The 23947-nt window shown below is 55.1% G+C and overlaps 1 protein-coding gene across 1 annotated transcript in view; it reads left to right on the top strand.

The window, feature by feature from the left end:
* RSPO4 (R-spondin 4) overlaps positions 1-22063 on the top strand; it is a 36518-nt gene extending 14455 nt beyond the window's left edge. Inside the window, exons 2-5 of the mRNA XM_011280951.4 lie at positions 15315-15503; positions 16028-16168; positions 17954-18139; positions 20535-22063. Of these exons, the coding sequence (XP_011279253.1) occupies positions 15315-15503; positions 16028-16168; positions 17954-18139; positions 20535-20638 (620 nt within the window). The 3' untranslated portion in view covers positions 20639-22063. The remainder of the gene's footprint in view (positions 1-15314; positions 15504-16027; positions 16169-17953; positions 18140-20534) is intronic.
* Positions 22064-23947: the final 1884 nt, after the last annotated feature.

Here is a 23947-nt window from a genome sequence, read left to right as displayed (position 1 = left end):
CAACGGTGGCAGTGCGGTCTTCCCCGGGCCTGCGCTGGCCCCTTCGGCACTCCCCTCCTTCCCGGTAGAAATGAGGCTGGTCCGTAAGTGTGTGTTCCATCAGGGGATGAAACGCCATTTCCACGATCCTCAGGCGCCCTCCAAACTGTGAGTGGTTCCCCTGCCACCCCAGCTGGGTCGAGGGAGGTGGGGAAGTGCGGGACAACCCTTCCTGGATTCTCTTCAGAAATCCGTTTATACAGGCTGGGGAGGCGGTGGCGGCAGAGAGGGTGGGGGGCGGGGAGGGGATGCCAAGATACCTGTCCCCCCTCTCACCAAGCCCTGGAGGGGGTGTCAGGTCCCAGTTGCATCCCCACGAGGCAGCTCTCTTTAGAACACAGCGGCAGGGGAGGGGAGGACTCAGACGGTTTCCACCCTTTGTCACAAGCTTGGGAGCAGCAAGTCCCGTTCCTTCATTCATTCAACAAACGTTTACAGAGCACCCGGCGTACCCAGCACTGTGCGTAACACTGGGAGTGGGGATGAGTGAGACAGAGAGCCTGGGAAATCTACCTTCCAATCTAGAATCGTTCTGTGCATCGTTCTAAAATGTTTCCACAGGTCTGTGATTTGTCTCCTTTTTTTTTTTTTTTTAATGTTTATTTATTTTTGAGACAGAGACAGAGCATGAACAGGGGAGGGGCAGAGAGAGAGGGAGACACAGAATCTGAAACAGGCTCCAGGCTCTAAGCTGTCAGCACAGAGCCCGACGTGGGGCTTGAGCCCACAAACTGTGAGATCTTGAACTGAGCCGAAGTCAGACGCTTAACTGACTGAGCCACCCAGGTGCCTCTCCTTTTTTTTTTTTTTTTAATGCAATGTTTTTATTTATTTTTGAAGGAGAGAGAGAGAGAGAGAGAGAGAGAGAGAGACAGAGCATGAGCGGGGGAGGAGCAGAGAGAGAGGGAGCCACAGAATCCGAAGCAGGCTCCAGGCTCTGAGCAGTCAGCACCGAGCTGACACGGGGCTCGAACTCAAGAACCGTGAGATCATGGGCTGAGCCGAAGTCAGAGGCTTAACGGACTGAGCCACCCAGGCGCCCTTCTGTGATTTGTCTTCTAACTTTAATAAGTCGAACAAAAGCAAATGAGATGGGGTTTTTTGTTTCCTGTTTTACCCTTATGTTCCTGGAGTCTAGGAGAGGGTGTGGTACCTCATCGGTATTTAAGAAATGCCTGTCAGATGGATGGATGTGTAAATGCATACTGGACCCTTCCACACAATGGGTTTTGACAGATGGAGAAACCGAGGCTCAGAAACAGGGAGGGACTTGCCCTAGGACCCAAAGATCTGAGGCAGGAGGCTACATCTGGGGCTCTCTCCCTCCTGCTAGGATTCGAGAGGGGAAGGGAGCCTGTGGGAAGAGACCAGACCCAGAATTGGGTCCGCGAAGATGCTTAGCGCTTGCCTGGAGGCCCAGACTGGATTCTCGACTCTGTCACCCCTCGGAACCTCCTGATCCCGAGGGTGCTCGTTGAGAGCGGCTGGGGCTGTCACTGGAACCCTGACAGCCCTGACTTTTAGGGCTGGTCCCCTTCCCTGGTGCTTACTGGCAGTGGGGCCCCAGGATTTCTCTGTGCTGGGCACCGATCATCTACCCAAGGCTTCCTTGGGCTTAATTTTATGAGGTGAGGAGGGTGTCTATGTTGGGCCTGTTCTGAGGGCTAGATTCTTCCTAATACTCAATAACAGCCACCAGTTACTAAGACTGCCTGGCCTTAAATCACAGCTTGCCGCTCATCAGCTGTGTGATTCTGGGCACCTCACTTACCTTCTCTGTGCCTTACCTTCTTTGTCTGTAAGGGAAGATACTAACACCTCACCGGGTTATGGCGACAGAGTCTGGCCATATAGGGGCTCCACGCTGCTCACAGACGTCCCGCTGCCACACGTCTACCGTCTGCCCGACACGGGTTTACAGATGGGGAAACTGAGGCCCAGAGAGGTTGGTTTGAGGTTTGAACCCAGGCTGTCTGCTGGCTGCTGTGCCACCTCTCCTGCCGCCACTGGAACTGTGGGACTTTGGGGCTCGAAGGTCCTTAGAGATGGTCCAAGCCCTCAGGGGCTGCCTCCAGGAGGGGGTGAAGGGACCCAAAAGGACCGGGTTCAAGATCCTCACTCTCACACCCATCCAGATTTCAACCCAAGCAGCTCTATTCTTTCCTGCCCTGTTCACTGAATGCCCATATCTCATCTCCTTCTGGGGAAAAGAAGGCTTTCGTAGCGGAAAATATTTTGAAAGCCCCTTATCAAGACCAATCCTTTCGTTTCCTGCTGGGGAAACTGAGGCGTGGGGCGAGGAGGAACTCTGCCAAGATCATACACGGAGTCTGAGTCCACGCCGAGACGGGTACCACGGTCCTGGTTCCTAGCCCTGTGCTCTGTGCCTCCCAGGACTTCAACAGGACAAAGTAAAGGAGGTTGCTTATGTCAAACCTGGTACCTTTCTCCAGTGAATCTTAGGAATCCAGGCTTTCTAGTTCCTCTTAGAAAGTTTCCCCTACCTTCCCTGGAATCCTGGCACTCACATCCTCCCCGGGGCTTGCAGGAGGCTCCTGGTTTAGCCCAGTGGGCATTGCCCCCTACCCACGGCATATGGCATCGGGGTGCCAATATTGGCTGGACATGTGCCACCAGAGTCCTAACTGTTGCAGACGTCCTCCTGCTCAGCCAGAGCTGAAGTTTTATAGCCTCTCAAAGAGCCAGGAGGGGCCTCCGCAAATAAAGAGCAACAGGGAATCATAAGCTCCCCAGGGGAGGGAAAGGGAATTAACAGCTAGTGTTGATTGAACCCCAGTTCTGCCAGCTACTTTATACGCAGGTCTCAGGGTACTTCAGAGCAGCCAAGTAGGTTTAGAGAGGATCAGAGAGGCAAGAGACCTGCCCAAGGTCACACAGCAAACCATACAGAACCAGAACTGGAGGGAGCCAGGAGCTGTCTGAGTCCACTCCCCACCCTACAAGTACTGAGCACCTACTGTGTACCAGGCATCTACTCTGCCAGGTACTAGGGCTATGGCCGTGAGCAAGCCAGAAACGCACCCACTTCAGGGAGACTCCGTTCATGGGAAGGGTCATGAGATTTCTTGAGGACCTACTCTGCGCCCTTTTGAGCAGGATGCATTTGACCCTCAAAATATCCCAATGAGCTAACTACAGAAGAAGAAACCGAGGCGCGGAGTATTCCAGCAGCTTGTTCCAGGCCACCCACCACAACAAACCGCCAGTCCCTGTAGCTGGAAAAGAAAAGGAACCGTTTTCTCGACACTTTTCCCCAAAAGAATGGGTGGCACAGTCGGTTAAGCGTCCGACTTCAGCCAGGTCACGATCTCACGGTCCGTGAGTTCGAGCCCCGCGTCGGGCTCTGGGCTGATGGCTCAGAGCCTGGAGCCTGTTTCCGATTCTGTGTCTCCCTCTCTCTCTGCCCCTCCCCTGTTCATGCTCTGTCTCTCTCTGTCCCAAAAATAAACGTTGAAAAAAAAAAAAAAAAGAATGGCAACCGCATCTACCTGACAATTTTGTGACAGTCTCACACGTAGGACAATCGCGAGACAAGTTCTTACACAGCTTCACCTACTTGACAACATTACGACACCTTCACACCCAAGACGGTTTTGTGACAGTTCCGTAGGCAGATTGATTTGCTGACAGTTTTACAGTCAGAGCAACTCCATGATGATTCTATGCATGGATGGTGGGGTGCTGACCTCTGGGGAGATGTGGGTCCCAGAGGAGCCACCTGGAACATAGGACTGTCTCTGCCTGGTCCCGGTCTCAGCCGGCTGCTCCCACCCCCAGTGCTGCTTGCTCAGTGATGCAGGATCCAGTAACAATCCTTTTTTCTTTCTTTTTTTTTTTTTTTTTGCAAGTGATTGTAAAATGACTATTTTTCTGAAGGTCACTAGCGCTGCTTTGGGCTGTTCGGCTCCCACAGGGCTCCCCCAGGAACACGAGTGTGGCCGCCCTTAGCGAGTGGGTAATGGAGGGCAGAATACATCTGCTGGGTCCAGGGAGGGTCGTTGAGGGACAGGGAAGCGGAGATTTGGTTCGATGAGAGTTGGGAGGCCGGGCACGAGCAGACCGCTCTGGACTGCGTCCATCCCCCTCCCCCCTACCTGGCAGGAGGGCCAGGCAGGGCTGGCACAGGGTGAGGATTCCATGCTTCACCCCTGAGCACTGGAATCCTTTTGATGTGCGTTTCACCTGCCGGCACACACCCCTCATTGTCCCAGCAGCGCGCGCGCGCGCGCGCACACACACACACACACACACACACACACACAGGCGCTCCGCACATACAACCCCAGTCCCTCCCCTTCCTGCCTGGCTGAGCTTGGTAGGGACTGTCCCCATCTCACGCCACTTGGGAAAGCCCTCCAATGAGTGCTAAGAGGAGCTGGGTTGCCCCTTCCAAATATTACCCCCACCCCTCAGCCACCATCAAGGCCGCTGGGGCAAGGTAGCACTGTCTGGGGACTCTGTTGAGCTCTGCTGCTTACACTGGTTGGCCTAAGAGCCTCAGTGTCCTCACCTGTATAACGAGGGGTGAGAACAGCACCAACCCCTTTGGTTCTTAAGATGAGGTCAAGGACCAGCACTGTCCACGCCCCTGGGGAGCTTTGCAGGAAAGCAGAATCTCAGACCCCACCCAGACCTTTGGCTTCAAAATCTACACTTGAACCCAAGATCCCTGGGCACTTTTGTGTGCAGCATCAGTGTTTGGGAAGCCCTGGCTGACCTCGCAGTGTGGATTTTGAAGACCATCACAGTCTTTAAACCAACCCCCTTATATTGAGAGGTGGTGATGCCCTCTGCTTTTGATAAGCAGCCCGGATGAATCTATGTGGATTTAAATCTGAGGATCACCAGGGGCTGGGAAAGAACAGATGTGGGTGTGAATCCTGGCTCCCTTACCATCCTCCGTCCTGTCTTCCCCCGCCCATGTAAGCCAACATCACGGGTAAAAGATTCCTTCTGGATTCTGACCTGGGGGGAGGGGAGCAGAGCACTTCCCTACCTCCCAAAGCCCTGGTGGGGACAGCAAGAGAAACCTCCAGAGAGAATTTGGAAGGGACGGGGAGACAGGCATTTGCTCCCTGGTTGACCGCACACGTGCGGTGTGTGTGCTGTTCTGTGTCACGGGGGTGAGCATGGCAAAGGGGGGGAATGAATGAGACGTGCAGAAGGGGTGGGCTCAGTCCCTGGATATCCTGCACTTGTGTGGCCAGGGCCAACTTCCTGCCTCAGTCAAGGTCAAATGGACGTGGAAGGCGGCAGTGGCCTTAGCACAGCACTGGAAACTTAGCAAAGACCGTAGTAGGGGGACGTGTTATTCATTGTGGAGGATTAAAGGGGGGGTGGGATAGCCTGGCACCCGGGAGGAGGTGTGGCTTTCAGATGAAGCCTTCGGGTTCTGCAGTCGCCCTGCTTGGGTCTGGCTGTCCGCTCCACCTCTTACTAAGTGACCTCGGACAAGCAGCAGCGGTGCCCTGAACCTCAGTTTTCTCGTCTCTGAAGTGGGTATGATGATCGCACTTAAATGCCTTTTGCAGCATCCCCACATGGAACGGTGAGCAGCGACGAAAAAGAATAAGGCAGAGAGGTGCAACATTGGCCAGGATAGCTCGGATGAGCAGAAGCAAGGTGCTGACTCGTCTGTGGGCGGCGCTGGGGTTTATCCCCGCCCTCCTGGGGCTCACCCTTCAGTGGAGGAAAAGAGACACCATCAGCTTCCTTTACGAAGCTGGGTGGGTCTTCCCACCCAGACTGCAGGCTCCCTGAGAACAGGTGCAAGGCAAGGGCGACTTGAAGAACACTCCAAACTAGGCGCCAGCCCTCAAGGGAGCACCTTGGGTGCCTCCCAGGCATCTCGCATAAATCAAGTAACAAAATAGCGCTCATCCGTCTGCCCTGAGTTGTGCTGAGCACTTTGCGTGGATGAGCTCACGTCACGCCGACAAGTGCCTGGGAGCTGGTTGCCGCCGTTGTCCCCATTTTGCAGGAGACTGAGGTTCCGAGTAGTGAAGCCACTTGCCCAAGATCACCCAGCCAGGAAGCGGTGGTTGTCAGGCTCCAAAGCCAAGCGCACCTCAACATTCTGCTGAGTGTGTGGCCCTCTAGGTCCCCCCTGGGTACTGAGAAGAGGCCAGTGGGCTGGAGACCTTTAGCCCTGCACCCCGTGGGAGACTACAAGCTGGGAGTCATCTCCAGGGTCCATCCCTTGCCGGGATGGTGCAATCTGCCCTCCAGGCAGGGATGTGCCGCGGGGCTCCTCTGAGCCAGCTTCCAGCAGCGGCGACTGCCTCCCATATGTGGTGGCCGGAGTGGACAGGCGGGAGCCCACATGTTGTTTATTTCCTTTGGTCATCGGTGACATGTGTCCCCCACTTGCCAGGCAGGGATCAGAGGACGCACTGCCCAGCGCTGTCTGCATGGGGCCCCCCTACAATGGCCTGGATCCTCCCCTGGGACAGAGCAGGACTGACCCAGGGTGGGGACTGGCCCTCCTCAGGTTGCACTGCCTCGGGGCAGGGGGTGGCATTCTCTTTCCACCCCCATCCTTCTCACCCCCAGGGAGAGCTTCAGGACAGCTGTGTTAAATCCTCTGTCGACCATGACACATGATGTTCTCACGCAAGACACAGTTCCCCGGGCACATCCCAGTTAGGAAGAAACTCTACCCCCAAAAATGTTGACATCAAAATAAAACGTTCTGCACTGATTGCCCAAGCAAGTCCCGAGTCACAAACAGCCACGAACGCATGGTAGGCGGTGATAGTAATATTCCTGAGTCGCTCATCGGTGTCAGGGTTTCTCAGGTCCTCACGACATTCACTGTAAGCTCAGCCAGTCTGATGCCTGTTTTGCAGGTGGGGAAACTGAAGCACAGAGAGGCTCAAGGACACCTGGGCAAGGATAAGGGGCAGAACTGGGATTTGAACCCACAGAGTCTGGCTCTTCACCCTACTCCAGTCTTCAAGCAGCGCCCGCATCCCCTGGGAACCTGTTAGCGATGCACCTTCTCAAGCCCTGCCCAGACCTGCTGCATCCACAACTCTGGGGGAGGCTCAGCCATCTGTGCTTTAATTTTTAAAATCTTTTAAAATGTTTTATTTATTTTTGAGAGAGAGAGAGAGAGAGAGAGAGAGAGAGACAGAATCCGAAGCAGGCTCCAGGCTCTGAGCTGTCAGCACAGAGCCCAACGCAGGGCTCGAACCCACGAACCGCGAGATCATGACCCGAGCTGAAGTTAGACGCTTAACTGACTGAGCCACCCAGGCACCCCAGCCACTTGTCCTTTCATAAGTCCAGGGTGAATCTGATGCATGCCCAGGTTTGGGAACCCCTGCTCTACACTGCCTTCTAGAATCAGTGAGTGAAGTGGGTGTAACATAAACAGAAGCTCAAGGATGATAACCCAGAGCAGCTGACCTTTGCCCTCAGCGGCAGGGGTAAGTAAAGGAAATGGTGGGGCAGAGTGGCGAGCCTGTGTCCCATCTAGGTAACTTCAACCGAGTATTGCCTTGAGGGAATGCAGGCACAGTGTTGGCAGATAGGCTGGCTTTTTCCAGACAAGTCCAAATGCCCGCTTTTTATGTGAAATCTGATTTTTTATTTTTTTCTTTTTAATTTTTTTTTCAACGTTTATTTATTTTGGGGACAGAGAGAGACAGAGCACGAACGGGGGAGGGGCAGAGAGAGAGGGAGACACAGAATCGGAAACAGGCTCCAGGCTCTGAGCCATCAGCCCAGAGCCTGACGCGGGGCTCGAACTCACGGACCGGGAGATCGTGACCTGAGTTGAAGTCGGACACTTAACCGACTGCGCCACCCAGGCGCCCCGAAATCTGATTTTTTAAATGTTAGCAATCTATTCAAATTAGGGTGGGGTTTTTTGGGGGTTTTGTTTTGTTTTTTAAGTGTGGGGCTGGAGTTCTTGACTTGGGTATTGAGGGTGTTTCAGACTCGCTGTGGGCTGCTGAGGACATAAGCCTGCCTGGGAGGGCATGTAACTTTCAGGGTCGTACATGTCACCCTGTGCCTTTTGGCCCCTTCCAGGAAAGCTCTGCAGGCTGAAGGTGGGTGGGAGGCATGATATCGCAGAGGTGACCTTGACTCCACTTGAAATTCCCAAATGGAAAAAAAATATGGAGATCACTTGCAAATGTTGAGCCATTGACTCCTCTTGCAACAGGGCGCCTGGGGGTGTTCTCAGGATGCGGTCACCCCGAGATTGGGAACCCTTGTTGGAAGACACAGGTCACTGCCTGATACCCACAGAAAGGATAAAATTGCCCTTCGCCCAAGACCAAAGCTGCCTCCTCACGTCTGCCCTGAGCTCCTCACCTTCCAGACCATCTCCCTGGACCCTGCTGTTCACCAACCCCTCTGGTCTCCGTCTGCCCACCTGTGAGAGGGAGGCGGGTCCAAATGTGGACTGACATCCCACCCTGGGCCCGTGACAGTGAGGGAACAGGAAAGGAACTTACACTTATAAAGAAGCACCTACTCCGTGCCAGGCGCTTGCTGGTTTGTTCGCACACACCTCCTAGCAAGGCCCATGAGGGTAGGAATTGCCACCACAGATTTTCAGATGGAGAAACTGAGGCCCACAGATGATGGGGCGTCTGTGCCCAAGGTCACTCCATGAGTGGTGAAGCCAGGATTGGAACCTGGGCACCTGCACTGTAACACACGTCCTTAGCTTTTTGAGGGCACAAAACTGGTCACGGCTTCAATATAACAACAATGGCTACCGTTTATGGGGGCGGGGGCTGCTATGTGCTGAGCTCAAAGCCAAGTGGTTTTCATGGACCACCTCCCTCAATCACAAGAACCCTGCAAGATAAGCATCATCACCCCCATTTACATGAGAATAACTGAGCTCAGAGTTAAAGCGCTTTGCCCCCAGTCACACAGCTGTCCCCCAAAGCTCAAAACCATTGAGCCCCCAGCACTGGACCTGACAGAGTCTCATTGGTTGGATGCACGGACGAATGAATGAATGGATCACCCAAGCCTGGGCTCACGCATGCGCTCAGAGTTGTTACTAGCCTGCGTCTCTCGGTAAACTGCCAAGCCCGATGTCATCCATTCTGTTGTCATTTTCTCGGGGAAAGACATGTCATTCGAAACCCCTCCAACTGCTGGAGGAAAACAGGGCCATGCATTTTGGGCCTGATGTTTTGACTGGGGGAGGATGGCTGTGATCATGGGAGACAGTTGATACAGGAACTCACTGGGGTGTCATCCTCTCTGAGGCCCCCCCAAGAAAACCCAGGGGGTGTTGCAAGTTGAGCTCAAATGCTTTCATTTAGAAATGTGCGTCTGAGCTGGGAGAAGCCAGTGATGAAGTCCAGGATCCAGCTGAGGTGTGGAAGAATCCAGGGGCTTTCAAAGTGTGCTCCCTAGAACCCAAGGGCCTGTGGGGAGCCATGGCAGTCAGGCTGGGTGGCCGGCGGTCCAGGCCCCTTGGCCTTGCTGAAGCAGAGCAGCTTCGCCGTGGTCTGTTGAGCCCCACATACCTGGTGAGCTGCATCGTTCTGATTGTGAGTTGACAGGAGGAGAGCTAGCTCAGGTGAAAAGCTATGGAGGTTGGAGCTTGGAGCTATGGGCTGAGCCCAGCCTTGAGGGAGCCTTGAGGGGTCACCATCTTCCCAAATCCCAACAGAGCAGAAAAGAAAACCCATGCACATGCACACATACACACACCTGTTAACCACCACCACCACCCCCCCCCAAAAAAAATCTCAAGCCTAGCTCTTGTTGAGACACGTGCCTATGTCCGAACCAACCACTGTAGTCAAGGGCACCCAGTGTGGTGATTGCCCAAGTCTGGATTAAGTGCGTCTGGGTGGAGAGACTCTATGTGAACCTCAAAGTCAGAGAGTGTGGAGGGATGGGGTCTCTATTAGCAAAGAGAGGGGCCACAGATGCTAGTGCCCGCCAAAGCTTCTCACACTTGGGCACTGCCTTGCCCTCCTGCAAATGTCCTCAGGTCAAGAGGCCAGCCCAGACCATTTTCTGGTGGCCCAACGTCAAAATTCTCAAGAGAGGTGGTCTAGGGGCGCCTGGGTGGCGCAGTCGGTTAAGCGTCCGACTTCAGCCAGGTCACGATCTCGCGGTCCGTGAGTTCGAGCCCCGCGTCGGGCTCTGGGCTGATGGCTCGGAGCCTGGAGCCTGTTTCCGATTCTGTGTCTCCCTCTCTCTCTGCCCCTCCCCCATTCATGCTCTGTCTCTCTCTGTCCCAAAAATAAATAAACGTTGAAAAAAAAAAAAAAGAGAGGTGGTCTAATGGGCCCAGCTAGGAAGAGCTGTCAGTCCCTAGTTCAGTCCGTCCACCACTGGCCAGGGGACAGGGTCATGCAATCCAAGCTTGGTTGCCAGGTCTGCTTCTCAGGGAAAGGCAACTGTGAGCAGGAAAGACACATCCAGAACGCCTATCACATTTATTTTGGACTTACTGTAATGCACATTCCTGGGCTCAGACCAAGCCTCCCTGGGGATTCTTACACACAGTCAAGTTTAAGAACTATCAAGTTTGGGTCTTTCTAAAGCAGCATGGTACAAATTCTAGTTGTCATCACTTATGATTCATAGCATTATCTTGTCTCTACAGCCATGACCTTGGGGAGGGGAGAAATAGCATTGCTCTTTCCAACACGTTCTAGAGATGTGATGAAAAGCCACAGACCATGAGCATTTAAAGTCATTACAACATAGAGGCACTAGAGGGCATCCTAGCCAACCACCAGGACCAAGGATGCAGGAGGAGGCAGAACCGCCTGGGGTTGAAAGATGCTAGTGACTTATGTCCCCTATGTGTGCACCCATGTGCACGCGTGCACACACACACACACACACACACACATACCCTCTGAGGTTCCTTATCAGGTTCTTTTGTCTTCGGCATGTCAAGATATCACTCTACAAATAGTGCTGTAGCTCTAGTTGGGGTTTATTTGCTGCTTGGCTGCCTGACCTTGGGGAAGGCTCCACCCCTTCTGGCCTCAGGATCCCCAGTGAAACTGCAGGCGTCAGGCGAATGATCCCGAAGCTCTTCCCAGAGACTGGAAGAAGTTTTACTTTGCCCGTCTGCCACTTCTGTGGGCTTCAGCCCTCCCACCAGGCTGTGAGGTCCCATAACGGCAGGGGGCATGTGTGGCTCATCCCCGTGGCCCCGGGCTCTGCCTGACAGAGTGGATCCCTGAACAAAATGCTCCAAGAGGGCAGCGGGGGCTGACTGCCGTGGGTTCCTGCCTCCACTGATTCTGCAGGACCCTGAGAGTGTCTTTCGCCTCTTTGAGCCTGTTTCCTCCCCTGCATTGTGGACAAGGACCCCCAAGTTGGGGTGTGAGTATGTCCACACGCTCAGTGTGCAGGAAATACGATTTTGTTTTTCTGTAACTGAACATAACTTCTAATTTGAACTCCTGTTCTGCCAAGCGGCAGAGATCGCCTCAAGCCGATTGAGGGTCCCTTTGCCCTTTGTTGGTGGGGCTGCATCTCAGGTCCAGCGGCATTTCATAGCATCAAAGCACTGGGGAGAGGTACCCTGGTCTCCACTGACGTCACTCTGTGACCACCTGCATGGTTGATGAAAAGCCCACATCATCAGTCGTTATCATGCGGTCCTCATGGCTTAACCAAGAGGATTGACACTTTCCTCCCTCTCCCAAATGAGAATGTGAGGTAGACTGCCCTGGGCTAGTAAGGCCTCGCCGTGGTCTCTCTGCCAGGTCCCTCTGCCGCCTGCACCTGCCCTGGCTCCTGCCTCCAAGTCTGCAGTCCCCGCAGGCCCACAAAGAAGGGGAGGAAAATAGAGCAGCTCTTCTTTGCAGGTCCTTTGGCGGGTGGCACAGGACACTCCCACTGGAAGCCCATTGGTCAGAACTTAGATGTATCAGCCCATACCACTGCAAAGGAGCCTGGGAAATGTAGTCTTTATTCTTGGAAGACATTAATTCGCTAAACAGGAGGGTTCCGTTACTGAGGAGGAGGGAGAATGAACATGGAGGGAGGGAGGCCAACTCGCATGGCTCTCATGGCTGCAAGTCTCCATGGCTCTCAGAACTTCTGTCACCGTCCCCTGCCCAAGGCCTCAGCTTGAGGATGGGCCAGGGCTTGGGCAAGGAAGCTGGGAGGGGTAGGATTCGATGTCCTCTCCCCTCTTTTCCCTCCCCCAACCCACACACACAACAGAGGCTAAACATTTTTTAAAGTATATTTTTATTGTAAAGTAGCTCAACCCTACCGGCCAGAATAAAAAAACCATAATGGACATTTGTACGCCTGCCAGCCACTTGTAGCAAATATTGCCATTTTCGTATTTGTTGCAGATTTTCAGAAATTAAATACTACAGATTCAAGAGAAGTCTCCAGCCTCCTTCCTGAACCCCCTTTCCCACTTCTCACCTCACCTCGGAGGAGGAGCCACATTCTGAATTCAGTGTTTCATCGGTCCCCTGTGTCTTTTACTCTTAATACAAATTTAAGTATCGTAAATGACCCGGAGTATTGCTTGGCAGAGTTTGGAACTTGTTACGAATGGTCTCTTCCCGCGCGATTCATTATGTTCATTATGCCGTTTGCTTTCTTTGCTCTCAGCATCGTCTTTGAAATGTATCCATAATGACAGCTACAACTCAGCCTCAGGCATTTATCATGGGTCCTGGATGTGGAACGTGGCGAGCGTATATGGCTGCGTGCCACCTGTGTTTCTCTCTTCTTTTGATGCACGGGTTTTTGCAACTGTTTGCTATTCAGTGATGCTGCAGTGAACATCTCTGTTCATGTCTCTCTGGGCACAGACACCAGAGTCTCTCTGTGTCAGTGGTTCTGAGAGCATAGTCAGAGACCAGCAGCAACAGAGTAGCATCACCTGGAACCAGTTAGAAATACAAATTCTCAGCATCCCCTCGCCCCCCCCCCCCCAGATCTACTGAATCAGACACTCAGGGTGGAACCCAGCGCCGTGTGTTGTAACAAGCCCCCTCCAAGAGGCTGGTACAAGAATTTGAGAAGCTCTGCTCTAGGGTTTAGACCACAAGTCAAGCGGCTGTGTTCGGCAAAGGCACATCCTCAAATGTTCTAGATGCTGCTGGATTTTTCTCCAGCGTTTACACTCCTATCAGAACGGAAAGTTTCCTTTCAACCTTGCCAGCCCTTTGTATTATCAGAATTTAACTTGTCTCCCGTTGGGCGGGAGGTGTGGGCTCTGTTCGTTTATTCAGCTGAAGTTCTCTCTCTGGCCCCGGGGGTTCCCTCTTACGACATCACACCTTCTCTCCGCCCCCAGGTTCCTGCGGGTCTACAGCTTTGGAAGCACGCAAACCTTGACTCTGCTCTTCCCAGGGACATTAGTGAGGGTTCTCAGTTGTAAGCAACAGCAAGGGGACTTAGCAGCAGGATGTGGGGGGCTCCCAGAATCCAGGCAGCTGGAGATCAGGCTGGGAGAAATGCAGGATCCACACCACAGCGGGAAGGAGGGGAGGCAGAAAGGCCCCAGGCTGGTCTGGGCAGTCAGCTCGCTTCTCCCTGGACCCTTATCCCCACATATCCTCCTTACTCTCTTTGTTCGACTCCCAGGACTCGGGGTCATGGGAATGAGTATCTGATTGGTCAATGCCCAGTCACTGCCAACTTGAAGAAGGGCTTGGCCTCCTTGGTTTTTGTTCCAGGGGGACACCGGGATTGGCCCCTCTCCAGGTTCTCTCACACAATGGGGAATTCCTCTAAAAGGCAGGTCGGGCCCCAACAGAAAGGGGGGGCAGAGCTGGAAAGTCAAGAACATCCTGTGCTGAGTGGCCATGGGCTCAGTGAGCCGAGGTGTATAACTGGTTTATTAAGACCTTAAACGGGGTATAAACATGGAACAGTTTAATGTGTTCCCAGGGCACCTGGGTGGCTCAGGCAGAAAAGCATCCACTTTCGGCTCAGGTCACGATCTCGCAGTTTGTGAGTTCGAGCCCCGCGTCGGGCTCTGTGCGGTCAGCTCGGAGCCTGGAGCCTGCTTCCGATTCTGTGTCTCCCTCTCTCGCTGCCCCTCCCCCAGCTCGCGCTCTGTCTCTCTCTCCAAAATGAATAAACATTAAAATATATATATAACGGCAAGAGCACCGAAGCCTGGGTACTTCTAAGGGGCCCTTGCCGCCGAGAAGCCCCTCGTGCTTGCCATGAGGGATGTGCAGGCTCTTTCACTGCTGCCCACCCACTCAGCCCTGCCCTTCTCTCCCTTGGCCTCTTTTCTCTGCTCAGAGAAGCCTGGAAAGGGGCAGATCTGCGGGGCTCCAACACAAGCGAGTGTCCCCCCGGGGCATGAGAAGCTGGTCACCTCTTTTTGCAGACACCCCCGTCTCTGTGAGGAGCACCCTGCATCTCTCCTCATTTGGTTTTGGGGGCTGACAATTCCAGTCTCCCATGAGCCCCTCTCTCTAAGTGGTCAGCTTAATCAGGTGATGGCCAGGATAGCAAGGACCCTCCCCTCCGCCCCCCTCCCCCAGAGAGCCTGGGAGAGGATCTCTTTCTAGAGTATTCTCCATCTCCTTCTTCCCAGCTTTGGGTCTGGTTGCTGATTCTGGGGCAACAAAAATTTTCTTTCCTCAACTTGCTACGCTTGATGATGTTGGGAGCCCTTGATGGTGGTGACAGGCAGGAACGGAGTATTGTTCGGACCCGCCGCAGGGGGCCGAGGGTCTCCCCCACCCCCACATGCACGTGCACCCCACCCCCCACACGCTCAAAAATACACACCATTTCCCTGAAGGTTAAGTTTGTCTGTGAGTTATAGACAACTCCAGATAACAATGGTTTAAACGAAAGAGACATTGATTTCTCTCTCTTGTAAGTTGGCACAGGCAGTCCAGGGCTGGCACAGAAGTTCTACCTTCCTCGGGGACCCAGGCTCTTTTGCTTTTCTTGCTCTGCCATCCCCAACACGTGGTTCCTACTTCATGGTCCAGAATAGCTGCTTGAGTTCCGGCCATCATGTTCACGTTCCAACAACAGGAAGGACGAGGGGGTGACACGGGGCCCGCCCGTGCTTGTTAAGGCAGCTTTTGAGAGGTTGCGCACGTTGCTCTCCCTTATACCCCAGTGGCCAGATTGGGGTCACGTGATCATACCTGGCCGTGGGGGCAATGTCGTTCGTCTGGGTGGCCGTGTGTTCAGTTAATACGCTCCGCGAGGCAGTCTGAGCTGCTCACCTACGTGGTTTGACTCTCTCTCTCTCTCTCTCTCTCCCTCCCCCTCCCCTCCCACCCCGGCCTGGCTGGCAGCGGGCACTGGTCCGGGGGGCAACTGCACGGGCTGCGTCATCTGCTCCGAGGAGAACGGCTGTTCCACGTGCCAGCAGAGGTTGTTCCTGTTCATCCGCCGGGAAGGTATCCGCCAGTACGGCAAGTGTGTGCATGACTGTCCCTCTGGCTACTTCGGCGTCCGCGGCCAGGAGTTCAACAGGTGCAAAAGTACGTGGTTCCTCCCTTGTCCTGTGCTCGTGCTGGGCCCCTGAGGCCTCCGGCCCATATCCGCCCCCCCCCATCCCGACACGGCCCCACCCCCCCCCCCACCCTAACGCTCCCACCCCCACCCCGACACGGCCACAGGGCAAGTGGTTTGTGCCTGAGCCCAGACTCTGGGATTTCAGGCGGGGTTTCGGGCTGACTCCGAAGCCGCAAGCAAGTCGGTGTCCTGTCTGGTCTCAGCGCTAAGGGGGCAGGGAACCTTCGCCTCCACCCTATGCGCTGTGTGGCCTTGGGCGTGTTAACTCGCGCCCTCTGGACCTAGCTCAAGCGAGAAAAGGAGTCCTAAGTCCTGACTCTGCTTTGCATGGCGACCCGGGACACACCATGGCCATCTTCGAGCTTTGATGGGAATGGGGCGGAAAGTCCGCACTCCCAGCCTAGATTTGCTATGTGACGACATCAGACGAGCCGCTTGCCCTCTCCGAGGCCAGCCGCCCTCACCGCGGGTGACCTTGGCTCTGTTGCAGAATGTGGGGCCACGTGTGAGAGCTGCTTCAGCCAGGACTTCTGCATCCGGTGCAAACGGCGGTTTTACCTGTACAAGGGGAAGTGTCTGCCCACCTGCCCGCTGGGCACCGCGGCCCAGCCCAGCACGCGGGAGTGCCAGGGTGAGTGGGGGCCTCCTCGCCCGGTCTGCTTCCCTGCAGGGCCCGGTGCGGGGCGTCAGGAGAGCCGGAAGAACCTTAAGAGAATGTCGCCTGGTGATTGGAGGCCCAACAGGTGACGTCAGGCACACAGAGGGAGCCTCCAGTACCCTCACTGTGATTTGCCATTATTACCGACAGCGGCTTCGCTGTCCTTGCCAGGGGGAGGCAGCAGAGGTCACGAGAAGAGTACTGCCGAGGAATAAGACAGACCCGGGTTCACATCCTTTTCACTTCTCCCCTTCGCCCCTCCCTGAGCCTGGCTAACCTCCCCACCCCTACTTCAAGCCTCAGGTCAGGAGTCACCTCCTCCAGGAAGTCTTCCAGCTCCCCCCAGGCCCCTGGGGCCCATGCCTCCTCTGGGCTCCGGCACCTGCCTGTGCTTCCTCCCGTTACCGCAGGAGCACCCTGCCCTTCCCGCCTGACTTTTCTAGGCGGTGAACTCTGGGAGGCAGAGCCAGTCGGTCTGGTCACCGCTGCCACTCAGCCCCTAGCACAGCATGAGGCACACAGTAGGTGCTCAGTCCCTGCTGGTCAAATCAACACATCTAGCCAAAGGACCGTTGTTCTCAGGGCTGGAGACCTGGCTTCTGGGCCCGATCGGGTCTGAAACGCTTACAGTGTTCTGATGTTGAACCCCCTTCTCCGTTCCCTTAGCGGGCCCCTTACCTCCTCAAGGCCTCAGTGGCCTCATCTGCAAAATGGGGGTATCCCATAGCTGCCCTGTTCTTTGCCTACTTCTCAGGGGCTCTTAAAAGAATCAAATGTGAACAAATATATAATATATATATTTATATATATTTATGATGTATATATATTTATACACATTTATAATGTATATATTTATATTTATAAGTAAATATAAATATATAAATATATACTTATAAATATATATTTATATTAATAAATATATTTATATACAATAAATATAAATATATTTATTTATATTTATATAAATATTATTTATATATTTATAATATATTTCTATTACATGTTTTTATATTTATATATTTATATTTATTATAGAAATATATATTATAAATATATAAATATAAAAAATATATATGTTCACATTTGATTCATATATATATGATATGATATGATTTGATATATATGTACATATATATATATATATGGGTTTTTTTAAAGTTGTTTCCTACTGAGAACGTTCATGTCCCATGACCTCATTTTTCCTCACAACAGCACTGCACGGCTTCCACCTTCCACAGCCCATCAAAGGCACATGATCAAGGTCGAAGCAGTGTCTCTGCCCTGAGGGCCTCCCAGCAGACCTTCTGGCCTCTTCGCCTGGCCCTCCTCCTCCCAGCCTTCACCCTGCCCCTGCTCTAGCTGCCATCCCTCAGACATGGTCTGCCAGGCCCCCAGGGCTGTGCACGCCTACCCTCATGGTGCTTCCTTCTGGTTCCACTGGATCACCTCCTCTCCCTTTAGCCCCTCTGTCATCTCCTGGGGAAGTCTTCCCCTCTAAAGCCAGTGGTCACCCCCCACCCCCTTCCCCCCGCCGCATCTGGCCTGGGCATGCTTTAGTCTAGCGCCCATCCCGGGCGCTCATAAATAGATATTTAAGTGTCTCCCCTCTGCTCCTTGTGAGAGCTTGCAAACCCCTTGCATGTGGAGACGGCGTTCGGGGAACGGGACCCCTCAGACCCTGCCCTTGGATCTGAAGGACACTCACTGCCAGCTGACCAGTACTGTCTATCTGTCTGTCTGTCTGTCTCCACCCAACAGAAGAATGTGAGCTGGGCCCCTGGGGCAGCTGGAGCCCCTGCATGCACAACGGGAAGACCTGTGGCTCGGCCTGGGGCCTGGAGACCCGGGTGCGGGAGGCCCGCCGGGCCGGGAGGGACGAGGCAGACACCTGCCAGGTGCTGTCCGAGTCACGGAAATGTCCCATCCAGAGGCCCTGCCCAGCAGGTGAGCACCAGGCCGGCATTCGGGGCTGCAGTGGGCAGGGCCCACGGGGGACTTTGAGCAGCTGGGGACATCGCCTGCCCAAATAGTGCCTGTAAGGCTGCCCGAAAGTCCAAGAGTAGCCATTCCTTCCCATGGGCTAAGCATCGCCCGCCCCGGTGTCCTTCCTGGCTGGGGTCAGTCCCAGCTATTAAAGCCACTGACTTAAAGAGAAGAGAGGCCGCGGAGGGTGGTAGGTACAACGTGAACAGTGAGTAGCAATAATGCGCAGGGGGCCAGCATTAACTGTGCATCTGCTATTGCCGTGGGCAGTGTGCTAATTCTCCACCTTCGGGTCATTTAATCTGCACCATGACTCGATGGTGTGGAATCGTTACCATCCCCCTTCAACAGATGAGGAGATCGGGGCCCAGAGAGGTTGTCACTTGCCTCAGGGTCATGCAGCTAGGAAAGTGTGGACCTGGGATCCAAACGTAGGTCTGTGTGCAAAGAGGAATCTAGAGTCACGCTTCAGTGTAAGGAACCCGGAGCCAGGTCACGGGGGAGCCACACAGCTGGCATGTGGTGGGGCCAGGACTCGAGCCCAGGGACACGCCTGGTTTCAGGAGCACTTGTAGTCTGGGTTGGGAGTGCAGACAGCAGAGCTGGGCGGCCGGGGACGGAGGGTGAGGTTGAGAGGGGACTGGGGAAACTAAGACCCCAGGCCCGCAAAAACACCCATGCGGACAGACGGACAGACGGAAGGTTCTCTACAGCACCTGTCACGGCACATGATTGCTGGTGGTGATTGGCAATGGAGGGACAGAGAGAGAGGAAGTGTCTTCCCATAGGTGATGATGATGATGATGATGAATGAAGAATGAATGACAGCAGCAAACATTCATGTGCTGGGCCCTGTGGTCAGTGCTCTGTAAACCAATGCCTTTCGTCCTCACGACAACCCTACTGTGAGCTATTTGCATCCTCCGGGGCTCAGCTCAAAGTCCCCTCCGCAGAGAGGCCCTCCACGACTGCCCCTGCCGAGAGACACCACCCGTGTCTGGGACCGCCATCCCGCCGTGCCACAGCGCTTACTTCCTCCCAAAATGATGGCGCACACTCTTGTGCTGCCTTGTTTAGGGTCTGTCTTCCTTACTAGAATGCGATCCCCGGTGAAAGCCGAGTCTTTGTCCGCCTTGTTCACGGCTGCCTCTCCGGGGCCTAGAACAGGGCCTGGCACACAGTAGGTGCTCAGTTAACATTTGTTGAGGAGTGGATGGGTGGGTGGATGGGAGGAAGGTGGGCCCATATCGGGCAGGCAGAGGGAAGGGCTGGGGACCCCACACCACTCACCCCACCCTCCTACCTTCAAAGCTGGCACAGCCACGCAGGCAGTGGCCACCCTTCATCCCCCAGATGCTTATGTCATTTCAGCTGACACAGCCAGCCCCGGAGTTTAGAGTGGGAGCCTGGCCTAAGCAACCCCTAAGGGTTCAGGAGTGGGTGAAGGGAGGCCCAGAGGTGGACAGCCTCATCTAAGAGGATGACCCAGGATCTGCCCTGAGGGGTGAGTGGAGGCAGGAAGGCTGGGGGGAGAAGGTGTGGTTTTTTCCTCCATGTGAGCCGGGAGCCACTTGAAAGTGACACCAGGAAGTCCAACCCAGACTATGGCACCAGCCAAGCAAGGTCCCTCTTGGGCCTCAGTCACTTTATCTGAGAAATGGGACGAATCAGATGTTTGTGCTAGAAACTCATCCCCGCCGCAGGGTTGGGGGACTGGGGGTACAGTGGGGTCAAGGTTCCCAGGTAGGTCTGGGGTTTGCAGGCCAGGCCACCCCTCCCCACAGCACAGACTGTCATATGGGGGGGGTGGGGGCGCGCCTGCTCCCACACCTGCGGGACGTGGCTGCATGCAAGGGTGCTGGCTGAATGCTACTGTCCTCGTCGTCTGAGGCCAGAGCTGGGGCCCCGAAGGTGAATGGGGGAGCTGGTGCCGGGACCCGGGCAAAAGGTATGGGGTCTCCAGCTTGGAGCCTTGTAAACTGCGAAGTGAGTGCTCCCAGGAGGGTCACAGGCACCCCGCCCCCCGGCGAGGCCGCCCTAAGTCCTGACTGGCCCCCTCACCCCATGCAAACCTCTGGGCCTGGCCAGGCCAGATGCCCAGCATGGTGGGGGCGGGGGTGCCCTCAGCCAGTCAGTGCCCCTCCTCACCCGCTAGGGAAGTGGGAGCAGTGGTCCATGTCGGGTAGGTTCCCCCGCAGTCCACGCTCCAAAGTGGAGTGATTGTAAGGTCAGCACCCAGAGGTGGTTCTGAGCCCCGCTCAGGGGGAGTGGGGGGCCCACCCTCATCTGGCAGGATGGAGGGGCCTCCCGGGGCCCCGAATGGCCTCAGAAACAACACCCTGTGCTCTCGGTGCAGAGAAGAGCCCCAGCCAGAAGAAGGGCCGGAGAGACGGGCGCCCGCGCAAGGACAGGAGGCTGGACCGCACGCTGGACGTGAGGCCCCGCCAGCCGGCCGCCTGAGGCGCCCCAGAGCTGCAGCCCCCAGCGCCCCGCACCTCCCGTTCCAGCCCTTTCCACCGCGGTTGCTGCTGCTGCTTTGTCCTTGCCCCTCCCCACCCTCTGTCCCTGTGTCCTTCCACCTTTCCTGTTTCTCTTTCTGATACTCCTTCATCTCTCTTCCTCTCCTCCCTCCCTCTAATCCTCTCCCTTCTTACTCATTTCCCTTTTATCTACGTGCCTTTCTTTTCCTTTTCCGCTGCGTCCCTTCCTGTTCTTCACCGTGCCCTCTGTGTCTCTTCTCTCTCTCCCTCTCTCTCTCTCTCACACACACACGCACACGCACACACACTTTGAGAGACCGACCGTCTGTGCCTTGCTCCCCAGATGCTCTATCTACTTCTTAAAGAAAGCAAACCACTTTTTCTAGGCCTTACCCTGACCTTGTCCTGACCCCAGCTTCGCAGAGAAGGGGTTTCCAAGGGCAGGGCCCAGGTCGCAGTACAGGCAGGCTGCTTGCGTCCGGACAGCCCCGCTTCTGCTCCAGAGGAGACCCCAGAACCCAGGGCTGTGAGTGCCCCCTGCTCAGGCCAACCCCTGGAGGCCATTTCCACGGCCCTTGGTCACCAGCTCGCATAGGAAGCCCCAGAAGAGGCCATCAAAGCTGAAAGGAATTTTAAGATTATCCAGGCTGCTCTGTTTCCCACCCTGGAGCCCCCTGTTGTACTCATGGGGAAACTGAGGCCCAAGAAGGGACTTGCCCAAGGGAACCCAGGTGCTAGACTTTTTACTTATTGGCTACCCTGCAGGGCACAACTCTGGGGGCCTTTGGAGAGGAGATGAAGGAAGGAGCAAGGGAAGGGGCAGGAGCGAGGGAAGATTCTCCCACTCCCCCACGCCACCACTGAACCCTGCGCACTCGTATTTCACTGTGACAACCTCACACACCCGGCAGGAAGAACATTGGCGGGGGGGGGGGGGGGGGGGCGCGTCTCCAGTTAGACCTAGCTGAGAAGTGGGTTTGTTCTCACTGCCTGTCATTCCACCATCATGGTACCAACCTCCTCCTCCTTGGCCTCCCGGATTCTCCAGAAGGGGGGCTCCCAGCTTGCCCTGGCATTACCTGCTGGCCTGAACTGAGAAGGTCCAGCAGCTGGGAGCTTTGAGGGTCTGGGGTGGCCGGGGGACGGGGTGTGTGCAGGCTGGAAGAGAGAGAGGCTGAAAGGGACAAAGTAGCACCCCCCCCCACCCCACAAGAGTGTCCACCCGCAGGCTTCCCTCTGCCTGGCACACCCTCTGAACCCCCCCCCCCCCAAGGCCCGCCCTCACTCCTAGCTCCCCTCCTCCTCCCTGAGGACAGCCACAGCCCTTCCTTGCCTGGCCAGACTACCACCTTCTCTTCTGCAAAGTTTGCGCCTCTGAAATGCTCTATTGTCGTCGTTTCAAGATCCCGACTTTTTTTTTTTTTTTTTTTTTTAATAAAGAGAAAAGAAAAAAGAAATTTGCAAGTGCTTCTTGGGCATCAGGCGGGTGTTACAAAACCATGATGCTGATGAGTTTGGAGTAGCCGAATCTAAACCATGTGGGGCGGTCTTCCCTGGAATGCGCAGAGGGCCTGGGTGTGTGGGGGACGAAGGGGGGGCTGAAAGAAGAGAAGGGGCCCACAGTCCCCCAGGCTCCTCTCAAGAAGGAGGCTTAGCCATAGACAGAAGATAGTAGCACTGTTGGCCCCCACCTCCAGCACCTCTCGGCCCCATGAATCACAGGAGGGGCCGGGGAGGCCCAGGAGGCATGACCATCCTAAGGAGCCATCTCAATCCCCTGGGCTGCTGGTGAGAGTGGCTTTAGCACTGGGGGCCCAGGTTCAAGTCCCAGCCTGCCACCAGCCGTCTGTGGGCTTTAGGCCAAGTCATTTTTTCTTTCTGGGCCTCAACCCCCCCCCCCCCCACCCAATCTGATGGATGCAGAGGGGGCCTGACCAGATAGAAGCCGTTGCCCGAATAGGAGTGGCCCAACAGCATCTTCTGGAGCCCTTTTTGTAAAAATTCAGATTCCAGGGCCCTACCCCAGGCCTACCAGTCTCCAACAAGTTCGGCGGCAGACAGTGGGAGCCAACCACCCATTCCAGGACAAGCTCAGCCGAAAGGGTGGCTCTCGGGTGACTTAGAATCCCAGCTGCCATTTTGATTCTGAAAGCGGGGCTCAGCAACGTGGTTCTTCCGAGTCTCACGTGTGTATCTCTCCTCTATACAGTTTTCTGGTGAGATTTGAATTCTAGGATGCCAGAGGCTATTCCACAGAGAAAACAAGGCTTGGCCCGAGCGGAGGAGTTGCTGTTCAGCCCTCCCGCCCAGCTCCGCCACGCTGCACCGGCCACCCCCAGAGCTTGCTCCGCAGGCGGACTCCCCACTCGGGAGCTCACGGTGTCCCCGTTCCCCCGGACCCGCACCACGGCCCTGCCTGTCATTCCCACCTCCTGTCCCTAGAGGGCGCCGCCCAACCAGGAACAGCGCTGCAGGCGCACTTGCAGCCAGGCACTTTTTAGAAACAGGGGGACGCAAGGCTTTTCTCTTCTATGGGGCCAGTGGGCGGGGGGGGGGGGTGGGGGGGGGGGTGGGGGGGTGGATGACAGGGGGAGGCCGCCTCCCGCCTCAGGCTGGACGACAACAGACAACAGTTGCAATGGTGAAACCATTCACAGCAGTGAAGGCCCAGGGCTTAGACCCTCCCTCGGCACAGAGGGGACAGGGATTCATCCGACAGCGGTAATGGAGACTGTAGCAGTTCCTGACCTCCCGGCCTCCAGCCCCCAGTGACTCGGGGAGTTCTATTTCTCCCATGTTCATGTATGGGAGGATTTCAGACCATCCTGTGCGGCCCATCAGACTCAGGAAACGTGCATGCTTCTGAGAACAAAAGCAGCAGTAGTGATACTGACGATTAATGATCGGAATGTCTTAAACGTAATTAACACGACCCAGGGCTTTGGGGGCAGTATCTTCTTTCCTTTGCTTTTCTCTCTTCGATGTAGATCACCTTTCCGACTTCCTCCTGTGTGCGTGCCTTTCCGCGTCATCTCCTGTCGCTTCACAGCAGCGCTGCAAGCTAACTTACAGAAGAGGAAACTGAGGCTCGAGTTAAAGTCGCTCAAAATTTACCAGTCTCACCTCGCCATCGGTTCGGTAAATATGCACCAAGGCGCTGCTGTGTGCCTGGGACTGTGCTGGGTGCTGGTGATAAAGACCCAAGACCTTGTCCCTGGAGCTTTCCAGTCTGTACTCAAGTCGGTTACAATGGCGTGACAGGGCTGCACATCGCGCCACCCCCCCCCCC

The sequence above is a fragment of the Felis catus genome, chromosome A3 (genome assembly GCF_018350175.1).
Source record: "Felis catus isolate Fca126 chromosome A3, F.catus_Fca126_mat1.0, whole genome shotgun sequence".
Lineage (NCBI taxonomy): Eukaryota > Metazoa > Chordata > Mammalia > Carnivora > Felidae > Felis > Felis catus.
Note: the sequence above shows the minus strand (reverse complement) of the source record. Positions and strands in the feature narration are given on the sequence as shown.